Source organism: Pelodiscus sinensis, chromosome 32 (assembly GCF_052426305.1).
Source record: "Pelodiscus sinensis isolate ZL-2025 chromosome 32, ASM5242630v1, whole genome shotgun sequence".
Lineage (NCBI taxonomy): Eukaryota > Metazoa > Chordata > Testudines > Trionychidae > Pelodiscus > Pelodiscus sinensis.
In genome coordinates this window covers 6831271-6843839 of record NC_143083.1, presented here as the reverse complement: position 1 = coordinate 6843839, position 12569 = coordinate 6831271, and the positions used below count along the sequence as shown (strand labels likewise).

General features: G+C 45.6%; 2 protein-coding genes across 9 annotated transcripts in view; one reads left to right on the top strand and one right to left on the bottom strand.

Annotated features, from left to right (window-relative positions):
• LOC102456979 (tropomyosin alpha-1 chain) overlaps positions 1-12569 on the top strand; it is a 97500-nt gene that overhangs the window by 69895 nt on the left and 15036 nt on the right. The gene's annotated exons all lie outside the window — the stretch shown is intronic.
• LOC102456567 (ras-related protein Rab-8A) overlaps positions 1-12569 on the bottom strand; it is a 64832-nt gene that overhangs the window by 45221 nt on the left and 7042 nt on the right. For all 6 annotated transcript variants that reach the window (XR_012896724.2, XM_075903109.2, XM_075903110.2 and 3 more), the window contains exons 2-5: positions 8351-8411; positions 5466-5526; positions 4390-4467; positions 1962-2051 (exon numbers count right to left, since the gene is read on the bottom strand). Coding sequence is in view for 5 of the 6 variants with exons in the window: in XM_075903109.2 (XP_075759224.1) it covers positions 1962-2051; positions 4390-4467; positions 5466-5526; positions 8351-8411 (290 nt within the window). In the remaining variant the exon portion in view is untranslated. The remainder of the gene's footprint in view (positions 1-1961; positions 2052-4389; positions 4468-5465; positions 5527-8350; positions 8412-12569) is intronic.

Below are 12569 nucleotides of genomic sequence, written 5' to 3'. Positions count from 1 at the left end.
GAGGAAAGTGATTAGGAATAGTCAGCGTGGATTCACAAAGGGCAAGTCATGCCTGACCAATCTGATTAGCTTCTATGATGAGGTAACTGGCTTGGTGGACATGGGAAAGTCAGTGGATGTGATATACCTTGACTTTAGCAAGGCTTTTGATACCGTCTCCCACAGTATCCTTGCCAGCAAGTTAAGGAATGTGGATTGGATAAATGGAAGGTAAGATGGATAGAAAGATGACTAGAAGGCCGGGCCCAGCGGGTAGTGATCAACGGCTCGATGTCAGGATGGCGGTCAGTTTCTAGTGGAGTACCCCAAGGTTCGGTTCTAGGACCGGTTTTGTTCAATATCTTTATTAATGACCTGGATGAGGGGATGGAGTGCACGCTCAGCAAGTTTGCGGATGACACTAAGCTAGGGGGAGAGGTAGATACGCTGGAGGGCAGAGATAGGATCCAGAGTGACTTAGACAAATTGGAGGATTGGGCTGCAAGAAATCTGATGAGGTTCAACAAGGACAGGTGCAGAGTCCTGCACTTGGGACGGAAGAATCCCAAGCATAGTTACAAGCTGGGGACCAACCAGTTAAGTAGTAGTTCTGCAGAAAAGGACCTGGGGGTTACAGTGGATGAGAAGCTGGATATGAGTCAACAGTGTGCCCTTGTAGCCAAGAAGGCTAATGGCATATTAGGTTGCATTAAGAGGAGCATTGCCAGCAGATCAAGAGATGTCATTATTCCCCTTTATTCGGCGTTGGTAAGGCCACATATGGAGTATCGTATCCAGTTCTGGGCCTCCCACTACAAAAAAGATGCGGACGCATTGGAGAGGGTCCAGCGGAGGGCAACCAAAATGATTAGGGGGCTGGAGCTTATGACTTATGAGGAGAGGCTGAGGGAGTTGGGTCTGTTTAGTCTGCAGAAGTGAAGAGTGAGGGGGGATTTGATAGCAGCCTTCAACTTCCTGAAGGGAGGTTCCAAAGAGGATGGAGAGAGGCTGTTCTCAGTAGTGACAGATGGCAGAACAAGGAGCAATGGTCTCAAGTTGTGGTGGGAGAGGTCCAGGTTGGATATTAGGAAAAACTATTTCACTAGGAGGGTGGTGAAGCATTGGAATGGGTTACCTAGGGAAGTAGTGGAGTCTCCATCCCTAGAGGTGTTTAAGTCTCGGCTTGACAAAGCCCTGGCCGGGTTGATTTAGATGGGATTGGTCCTGCCTAGAGCAGGGGGCTGGACTTGATGACCTTCTGAGATCTCTTCCAGTTCTATGATTCTATGATAAGGAGATGGGTTGATGAGAGAATATGATCTTGGTAACTAATTGACCGTTCATTTTCAGTGGGAAATATGTCAATGGAGGGATGATAGGAGTTACTATAGAGAATTTCTGGGTCTGGCTGGTGAGTCTTGCCCACATGCTCAGGGTTTAGCTGATCGCCATATTTGGGGTCGGGAAGGAATTTTCCTCCAGGGTAGATTGGCAGAGACCCTGGAGGTTTTTCGCCTTCCTCTGTAGCATGGGGCACAGATCACAGCTGGAGGACTCTCTGCATCTTGGGACCTTCAAAGTATTTGAAGGCTTCAATATCGGAGATATAGGTGAGAGGATTATTCTAAGAGGGGTGGTTGAGATTCTGTGGCCTGCACTGTGCAGGTGGTCAGACTAGATGATCATAATGGTCCCTTCTGACCTTAAAGTCTATGAATCTATGAGAGCATTGGGCACATGGGAAAGCTGTCTCTGATGTGGCTTAGGGGGAGGAGGGGTAGAGGAATGGCAGTTTGCAGAGCCACTCCCCCCGCCACCACCAGGAAGGGCTGGCCTAGAACACAGAGGTTTTATGGGCGGTGGGGGCCCCTCCTCCATAATTACATTGCCCAGACCAAAGGGGCTTAGAAGAACATGGGATTCAATCAGAACAGACCAGTGTCTATGCAAAGAGTGGAGTGGGGGCAGGTTCTGAGACTCACCTTCTCTCCTTGCTCTCTTGAAACTTGTCTTTTGTCATTCACATCACATTTGTTTCCAAGAATCATCTTTTCAACATCTGGGGATGCATGCTAAGATGGAAACGGGCACAAAGTTAAGATAAATTCTTTGCAGAACATTTGTTGGCTTCATGCTTGCTAAGTTTACTTCTAATATTATCTCTTACAAGGGATTATACTATGCACTGAGTTCTGACTGCATGCCAGGAACATACAACTTACCTCACACTCTTCTCTTTCGCCCATTCTCCCAAAGCTATAGTGCAACCAAGGCAGTGAATTTTCATTAATTACAGGAAAAATAGTTTACCATACCATAAAATCCAATGCTACCATTCAGAACCGCAATGCTTATTAGTGTATAATCTATTTGATGAACAGCAAAAGTTTCACTGCCCCTCAGATGCCAAGTGACCCACAAAAAAAGGAAACTGGTCTTTTACTTAGAAAATATAGCCGGTCGGTCCCCGAGTTGTAAACGGTCGACTTACGACCGAAACGGTCGTAAATGGCGGACCCCGAGTTACGAACGTAATCCACGCTTACAAACAGCGGTCATATGTAACTCAATGGGGTCTGACTTATGAAGAAACCGAGTTACGACCATTTACTTGGTCCGTAACTGGTTCGTAAGTCGGAGAGAGGCTGTATTAACTTTCAGTTGTCTATTAACCTTACAGAAAGTTATCCACACTGTTGCTTCACACTTATCTCAGATAATTATGGTGCTTTCTGTATCTTGTCTTGTATACCTGTGATGGGATACAATCAACCCTACATCGGCAATGCAGGGGTTAAACAAGAGGCCCTACCACCTCATCCTTGCTAGGCATGCTCAGAGTGGAGTAAAAATATAAAGGATGCAGTTCAGTTGACACAGAAACTTCGCTTTGTTATGACAATGGGAGTCAAGAGAAGAGAAGTTCAATACTACTTGTAGGACAAAGTAATGTGGTAACGGAGCTGAACATGTTCTACAGTACTTTACTTTCCATTATAAAATACACATTCAAGTTTCTCTCTCAACTTCTCTCTACCCTTCATTGTTTTTTTTAATATCAACAAAGTTTATAGACAGAGACCTAAGATTGTGTTATCTTCCAGTTTGTAGAGATCAGTATCTCCTCTAATATGTTATGTTCCCATGTAAAACAAATTGTGTTATATACACCAATATGGTGATGATGTGCAACACATAACCTCCATATTGGTGCACATAACAAAATTCATTTTGCATATGGACAATCTGTTGGGTGGAGCTGAGGGGTTCAGAGTGTGGGAAGGGGCTCAGGGGAGGAGGTTGGGGCTGGAGTGTGGTATCTGGATAGCAATTAGGGTGTAGGAGAAGACTCAGGGTTGGGCCGTGGGGTCTTGGAGGAAGTTAGGATGCTGGAGCAAGCTTGGGGCTGGGGCAGCTCTTATTTAGTGGTGGAGGGGAAGAGGTGGCACTATGTTGCCCTGTGCTCACCTGTAGCCACTGCCTCCTGCAGCACCCACTGGCTGTGATCCCTGGCCAATGAGAGCTGTGGAGACAGAGCTTCCTGGCACTCAGACGCAGCTTCAGGAAGGCCTGTCCCAGAACACAGGGACTTTATGAGTTGCTGCTCAGGGCCCCTAGGCTAAGGGCTCTGTGCCTCTAAAGGCCCTTTCTTAATCCGACCCCAGTAGGGCTGCCACGACAGCTCCTTGAGTCCCTGCGTCATGCTTACCAGGTGGCTGTACAGCCACACAGCTTAGTGGGAACCTTGGTGGTGATTCCAGAGAAAAGCGTCATGACTGCACATTGTAAGAACAAATAACCTCTGAACACTAAGCACTGAGTTACCTCTACAATTGTTCAATATATGCAGAGAGTCACCTACAAGATTAAGTAACTGTTAAAGCATTGGCAGCTTTCATGCCGAACACTTTCCAGGGAGTTAAGACTCCAAATTGGACAATATCTTGTACCTGCAATTTATTGGTGTCACTTAATGCTCACAAAGGGTGTCACTTAATGCCTTTGATGTTGACCGCGGAGTGTCCAGACTAGCGCGCTGAGCCGACAAACAGTTGATCGGCACAGCACGGCAGCCATTTAAATGTAAATGAAATGGCGATTATTTATATCGCCGCTTCATTTTCCTATGCCGGGTAGCCTAATCTACATGCCTCTGTCGCCAGAAAAGACTACAGTTCGTGAAGTCTGCTCTTACATTTGGGCATACTGAATTGCTACTGATTAATAAATTTCCGAAGATATTACCAGTCTGGAGCTTCAAACGAACAATGCATCTCCAATCCACATTAAAAAAAATTTCACACAACTTAGTGGCAAATATAACAGTTCTATACCATTTTGATTTTCATTATTTGCATCAGGATAGTATTTTTAATACTCAAGATTTTTGTAAATAAAATGGGAAATTACCTCTTCAATATTCCTGACCCAATTCCGAATGTTTTCGAAAGATTTCTCATTGGTTATGTCATATACCAACATTATGCCCTAAAGATTAACAAACAAACAAAAAACAAAGACAACTTAATTTTATCTGACAACTGATTCTATAATCATTACAGAGATGCCAAGCAAGAAGAAAAAAAAATTCTGAAAGGCTTACATTAAAAAAAAAAATCATTAAAACTCCCAAACTCCACATCAACTTATAATATGAAGCCACTTGCACATGGAAGCAACTGCTGAAAGGAATCAAAAAGCCAAACAGTTTTTTAACTACAGGTTGGACCTCCCTTGCCCAGCACCCGATTTTCCGGATTAGAGGAGGTCCCTTTCCTCATGGCCCATGCTGCCCCCCGAACTAGGGCTCCAGCCTGGCCCCACTGCTGCCCCAGTCTCCTGGGGCTTTCTAACTGCTGCCAGCTCCACGGCTGCCAGGGCCGGAGCTCTGCAGCCTCTTGGCTCCACGGCTGGGTTTGGGCCTGGAGCTCCAGAGCCACCGCTGGGACCACAACTGCCAGCCATGCCATGTGTCTTACCCCACCGGGGGGTGAGTCAACCCCCGATATTGCACTCCTCCCTGTTACTGGGCTCTGCTGTCCAGGAATATTCATGGTTGCACTGGACCATGGATATTGCCGGACCAAAGAGTCCCAGTTAAGGGAGGCACAACCAGTATTTAACTTGGATTAAATGTATTGCATATCTGTAGAATACCAGAATCTTTGAGATATACTGTAACCTATGTCTTAGCAAACCACACATGTTATTTGTTTATCTGCCTCCAACATGCACATGCATTTTTTTTTTTTAAATTAGCAAGTCATACTGGACTCCCACAACAGCTGTTGCTGCTGCAGTGTAATTTGAACTTAGAGATGGGAGCACAGGTCTTACCAAATATCTTGCCAAGCGGAGTTCAAGTTCTGAAGTTCATTAGAGTTTAGAAATGATTATGCTTCACAGTAAAACTGGAATGGTTTCACTTTCTGCAGAACATTATAAACAGATTTAAAACTAAAAAATTTCAGTTACATCATGCCTACCATTGCTCCTCTGTAATATGCAGTTGTGATTGTTCTAAACCGTTCCTGCCCAGCTGTGTCCCTAAAATAATTAAGCACATCCAATTAGTGCATGCAAACTACTTGAATACATTCTGAAATTAAGGTCATTAGAGAGAATTCCATTAAGTTTTACAGTGACTTTTTAAAAACCAACAAATCTACAGCTTTATTTTCATAGACTGCAAAGCCAGAAGGAACTATTATGATCTAGTGCCACAGTTCTCAAAAGAATGGATTCAAAAGCAGATTAATGGGGTCACCAGGACTGGATTACACTGCCCAGGGCCAAAGTGGGGCTCAGATTACAGGCCATCCACTCATGGCAGTGGGACTCAAGCTTTGGCTCTGGCTTCCCCACCAGGAATGGCAGGGCTTGGATGGGTTCAGACTTTAGTCCTCCTTCTGCCCAGCAACATGTAGTAATTTTTGTTGTCAGAAAGGGAACCATGGTGCAATGAAGTTTGAAAAACCCTAATACAGTCCAACCTCCTGAATATCACAGGCCAAGGAACTTCCTCAAAATAATTTCTAAAGCAGATCTTTCGGAAAAATATCCAACCTTGAGTTTAAAACAATGATGGAGACTCCATCGCAACCTTTGTGGTAAATTGTGCCAATGGTTAATTACTCTGTTAAAAACTTACAGCTTATTTCCATTCGTCTAGCTTCAACTTCCAGGCATCGGCTTGTTTATACCTTCTTTTGCAGTAGTGAAGAGCCCAATGTTAGCTCCTCAAGTAGACAGATTAATCAACTCACCCATTAACCTTCTCGCAAGCTAAATAGATCTCCTTGAGACAGAAGAGTGACCAAACAGCAAGTATGAAAAATTGGGATGGAATGGGGGAATAACTTGTGCCTATAGAAGATAAAGCTCCAAATACTGAGACTGTCCATTGATCCTTAAGAAAAAATATAAGCACAAATATGGAATTGGGGAAACTAGCATGGCTGAAAAGGATCTGAAAGCCATGGCAGATCACAATCTCAATGTGAGCCAGAAATGTATGTTGTTGCAGAAAAAGCAAATGCAACTTTAGGTTGCAATAGCAGCAGAATAGCATACAAGTCATATGATGCAATAGTACCATTTTACTTAGTGTTGATTAAACCTCAGCTGGAGTATTGTGTCCAATTTTGGTCACCAATGTATTTGAAAGGAGGCGGAAAAAATAGAAAGGATCCAGAGGCAAGCACCAAAGATGATTAAAGAGATGGAATGCAAGGCATATGAGCAAAGACTGAAATGTTTAGTTTGCAAAAGACGAGATTAAGGGGGGGAATCTGCATGATCTTCAGGTACTTGAAAGGCTGCCATAAAAAGATGGAGAAAAGTTGCTATCTTTTCTCCAGAGGCAATGGGTTCAAATCACAGCAGATTTAGATCAAATTACAAGAAAAACTTCCTAACTGTTAAGGCCAGTAAGACAATGCAACAAATTGTCTCAGGAAACTTTTCCAAAGGAGGCTGGATAGCCATCTGTCTCGGATGGTTTAGACCTAAGAAATCCTGCATCAAGCTTGGAAAGGGGGTTGGACTAGATGAGCCTTGTAGTCCTTCCAACTCTATGATTTTTTACATATACATTTCAAGACGGGATTAGGTATTAGATCTTTTGGCCACAGCATCACACTGAAAGCCTGTAGTTATTCACCACAATTTCCAAACCTTTTTCAGTCTATGCGTCCCTAGAGAGTCTGGTATGCATTTTTTATTCCTAGATATCTATATTTATATGTAGCCATATTAAAATACTATTATTTGCCTGCATGCAGTTTACCAAGTGTCTCTGAATTGTTATTTATCACACTCCTATTATTTGTCATCAACAATCTTTCAGTGTTTATGTTTTCCTCAGATCACTGATAAGAACGTTAAATAGGATAGGGCTAAGAATTGAGCCATAAGAATGGCCAGGACTTGACAAACCCTGGCAAGAACTGTGCCAGATCAGCACTGCGCATGCACGAAGTGCCGGTGAATGGGGTGCATGGAGCAACCGGCTGAAACGTACTCGCCATAGGCGAGTAGATTCAGTGGTTTGTCGAGCCCTGAGAATGGCCATGCTGGGTCAGGTTAATAGTCCATCTAACCCAGCACCCTGTCTTAACAGGGACCTATGCCAGGTGCTTCAGAGGGAATGAACTCAACAGGTAAGCGATCTGTCCTCTGTTTTCTATTCCTGGATTCTGGCAAACAGAGGCTACGGACACTTAAGAGAACGGTGGCTAACAGCCATTGATGGACCTAGTCTCCATATAAACTTATCCAGTTCTTTATTGAGCCCTGTTCTTCCTGGCCTTTACAACATCCTCTGACAAACAGTTCCGCAGATTGACTGTGCATTGTGTGAAGTAGTACTTCCTTTTGTTTTAAGCCCCTTATCTATTAATTTCATTTGCTGACCCCTAGTTCTTGTGTTATCCATACAAGACTCCACTGTTTCTCGTGGAAACACTCTCTCTTGACCATTTCCCCCATTTACATCAATTAACCAGCATTTAATCCATTTAATGGATGCCATGTCAATTTTATATTTTTCTTAATTTTTTTAAATCAAAATCTCATGTAGTACCAATTCAAATGGCTCACAGAAGTCTAGATATATGACAGCAATTTATTACCATTATCTACAAAACTTGTAATCTCCGAAAAAAGATATCAAGTTAGTTTGGCAGGATCTATTTTCCATAAACTCCATCTTAAATAAACTCAGATACTATGATCTCAACAAGTAGAATTAGGGCAAAAACCCTATGTCAGTATCACCACTCAAAATGTTAACGGTGAAGACATTAGGAGGTATTAGTTCATGTCAAAACATCTGACCTTAAGTCATATAGCTTTAAAAGAAAATGCTTACCATATCTGCAGTTTAATTCTCTTGCCATCTAGCTCTATGGTTCTAATCTTAAAGTCAATACCTGGGGGGGAAAAGAATCTACATTCATTAAGATTTCCAGTAAAAACCAAGTTAACACTTTTTTCCCTTTAATTTTCCATAAGAAGGCACCTATTCCATTTTGTTAATTGATTAGATAGGATGTGAATTCTGAATGACCATGGCATTCTTAAAAACATTCACAAATGTCTTGTTGATAACAGACCTACTCCTAAACCAGCAGACATTCGTTTCAATAAATAACAACCCTTTCAGTACAGTCGCTACAGCAGAACCAGAATGTACAGTTCAATGTAACTTCAAAAAGCAGTATCCAGGTCAATACAGCATTATGTCACATGAGCTTGCTAGAAGTATCATCTAATTACATTTCTCTTTTCTCAACTTTAGTAGACTATTAGAGAATTCATTTTCGCAGCAGAGTAGTCTTTTCTTATTAAGACACCATGTCAAAGACTTGCATCTGTAATAATAAAACACTTCTTAAAAGTCTTATTATGACTAGAAAATAAAATCAGATTTCAGGGCAACGGTTTATTTTTCAAGTCCATATGTAATTCTACAGATGTTTGTTTATATACCATCATTAGTTAAGGTCACATTGCCCTCCCCACTCATTTTCTAAGGTATGAAACTCAACTGCTATGCAAAAAGAAAAATTAAGTATCAAAGTGCAATACAGGCAGTCCCCGACGTACGCGGATCCGACTTATGTCGGATCCGCACTTACGAACAGGGCTTTCTCGCCCCGGAGCTCACAGGCAGCGGTCAGCCACCTCGAGCTCCGGGGCGAGAAAAGCTGCTCCCGGTGCCCCTGGTCTGCTGGGGACCGTCTCCAGCAAACCAGGGGCACCAGGAGCAAAGCGGTCCGGCGCCAGAGCAAAGCCTCAGAGGCGAAGCACCCGCCGCTGCCGCTTTGCTCCCTGTGTCCCTGGTCTGCTGGGGGGGGGGGCGCAGCTAGTGTGCCCCCCCCAGCAGACCAGGCTTTTGTTGTGGACCCTGGGGCAGAGCAGCTGGGGCACTGCCGGTTGGTCCCGCAGCGCCACTCTGGGCACTACTGGACCAACCCGGCAGCACCCCAGCTGCTCTGCCCCAGGCGTCCTGATTCAGCCGCTGGTGGTCAGTTTCAGCAGCGGCTGAATCAGGACACCTGGGGCAGAGCAGATGGGGTGCTGCTGGGTCGGTCCAGTAGTGCCGAGGAGCGGCGCTCCTGGAGCAACCCAGCAGCACCCCAGCTGCTCTGCCCCAGGCGTCCTGATTCAGCCGCTGCTGAAACTGACCAGCGCTGACTACAGGAAACCTGAGGCAGAGTTGCTCTTCCCCGGGCTTCCTGGAATCAGCTGCTGATCAGTTTCAGCAGCAGCTGACTTGGGGACACTTGGGGTTCTTAAGTTGATTCTGTATGTAAGTCAGAACTAGCGGTCAGTTTCAGCAGCGGCTGAATCTGGTCGCCAGTTCCGACTTACATACAGATTCAACTTACGAACAAACCTACAGTCCCTATCTTGTACGTAACCCGGGGACTGCCTGTATTAGGCATTCCTTCAGACTGTTTGGTGAAGACCGAAACAAAGAAGTCATTAAGCATCTCTGCCATTTCTCAAGTTTCCTGCTACTGTTTCTTTCTCCTTACTGACCAGTGAGCCTACCCTGTCCTTGGTCTTCCTCTTGCTTCTAATGTATTTATAAAAAGTCTTCTTGTTTCCCTTTATTCCCGTAGCTAGTTTGAGCTCATTTTGTGCCTTTGCCTTTCTATCTTGCCCCTGCATTCCTGTGTTGTTTGCCTATATTCATCCTTTGTAATTTGTCCTACTTTCCATTTTGTATAGGGCTCCTTTTTTATTTTTAGATCATGCAAGATCTCGTGGTTAAGCCAAGGTGGTCTTTTTCCATATTTTCTATCTTTCCGACGCAGTGGAATAGCTTGCTTGGGGGACCAACCGGCAGCACCCCAGCTGCTCTGCCACAGGCGTCCAGAGAAAAGCCTAGTCTGCTGGGGGAGAGGGGGCGTACTAGCTGCGCCCCCCCCACCCCAGCAGACCAGGAAGACACGGGCGGCGGACCGAGACGCACCGCGGTCCCGCCACCTGGGTCCTCCGCGACTTTGCTCCCAGTCTCCCTGGTCTGCTGGAGACCAGCAGACCAGGGAGACGGGGAGCAAAGCCTCTGAGGACGCCGGCAGCGGGACAGCCGTGGGGCGTCTGGGCTGTCCTGCTGCCGGCTTCCCCCGCGGCTTTGCAAAGCCTCGGGGAAGCCGGCACAGAGCAGCCCAGGTGCGCCTGGGGTGCCCCGCTGCCCGAGCCCCCCCGCCGCTTTGCAAAGCCTCGGCGAAGCTGGCAGCGGAGCAGCCCAGGCGCGCCTGGGGTGCCCCGCTGCCCGAGCCCCTCCCCTCCCCCCCGTGGCTTTGCAAAGCCGCGGGGAAGCCGGCAGCGGAGCAGCCCAGGCATGCCTGGGGTGCCCCGCTGCCCGAGCCCCCCCGCCGCTTTGCAAAGCCTCGGCGAAGCTGGCAGCGGAGCAGCCCAGGCACGCCTGGGGTGCCCCGCTGCCCGAGCCCCCCCCCTCGGTTTTGCAAAGCCTTGGGGAAGCCATCAGCGGAGCAGCCCAGGGAAGCCCGGGGGGGGGGGGGATTCAGGGGGCTGCCCCGCTGCCCGAGCCCCTCCGTGGCTTTGCTCTGCGTCTTCCTGGTCTGCAGACCAGGGAGACGCAGAGAAAGCCCCAGAGTACACTGGCAGCAGGACCGCGAGGTCCCGCAGTCCGTGTACTCTGGGGCAGCCCCGTTCGTAACTGCGGATCCGACATAAGTCGGATCCGTGTAAGTCGGGGACTGCCTGTATAGTGAATGCTGGTGGGAAGGTGATAGGTTTAGAAGATAAAATAAAAAAAGAACAAGTTAAAAATCACCTAGAAAAGTTAGATGCCTGCAAGTCACCAAGGCCTGATTAAATGCATCCTAAAATACTCCAGGAGCTGATAGAGGAGGTACCTGAGCCTCTAGCTATCATCTTTGGAAAATCATGGGAGACAGGAGAGATTCCAGAATACTGGAAAAGGGCAAATATAGTGCCCATTTATAAAAAGGGAAATAACCCAGCAAACTACAGACCCATTAGTTTAACTTCTGTGCCAGGGAAGATAATGGAGCAAGTAATTAAGGAAATTATCTGTAAACACTTGGAAGGTGCTAGGGAACAGACAGCATGGATTTGTAAAGAACAAATAGTGTCAAACCAATCTGATAGCTTTCTATGATAGGATAATGAGTCTTGTAGATAAGTGAGAAGCAGTAGATGTGGTATACCTAGACTTTAGTAAGGTGTTTGATACGGTCTTGCATGATATTCTTATCAATAAACTAGGCAAGTACAACTTAGATGGGGCTACTATAAGGTGGGTGCATAACTGGCTGGATAACCGTACTCAGAGAGTAGTTATTAATGGTTCTCAATCCTGCTGGAAAGATATAACTAGTGGGATTCCGCAGAGGTCTGCTTTGGGACCGGCTCTATTCAATAACTTCATCAACGATTTAGATATTGGCATAAAAAGTACACTTATTAAGTTTGCAGATGATAACAAGTGGGGAGGGGTTGCGACTGCTCTGGAGGTTAGGGTCATAATTCAAAATGATCGACAAATTGAAGAAATGGTCAGATGTAAACAGGATAAAGTTTAATGAAGACAAATGCAAAGTGCACCACTTAGGAAGGAACAATCAGTTTCACACATACAGAATGGGAAGCGACTGTCTAGGAAGAAGTATGGCAGAAAGGGATCTAGGGGTTATAGTGGACCACAAGCTGAATATAAGTCAGCAGTGTGATGCTGTTGCAAAAAAAAGCAAACATGATTCTGGGATGCATTAACAGGTGTGTTGTGAGCAAGACACAAGAAGTCAATCTTCCGCTCCACTCTGCGCTGGTTAGGCCTCAGTTGGAGTATTGTGTCCTGTTCTGGGCACCGCATTTCAAGAAAGATGGAGAAATTGGAGAGGGTCCAGGGAAGAGCAACAAGAATGATTCAAGATTTAGAGAACATGACCTATGAAGGAAGGCTGAAAGAACTGGGTTTTAGTTGAGAAAAGAGAAGACTGAGGGAGAACATGATAGCCATTTTCAGGTATCTAAAAGGGTGTCATAAGGAGGAGGAAGAAAACGTGTTCATCTTGGCCTCTGAGGATAGA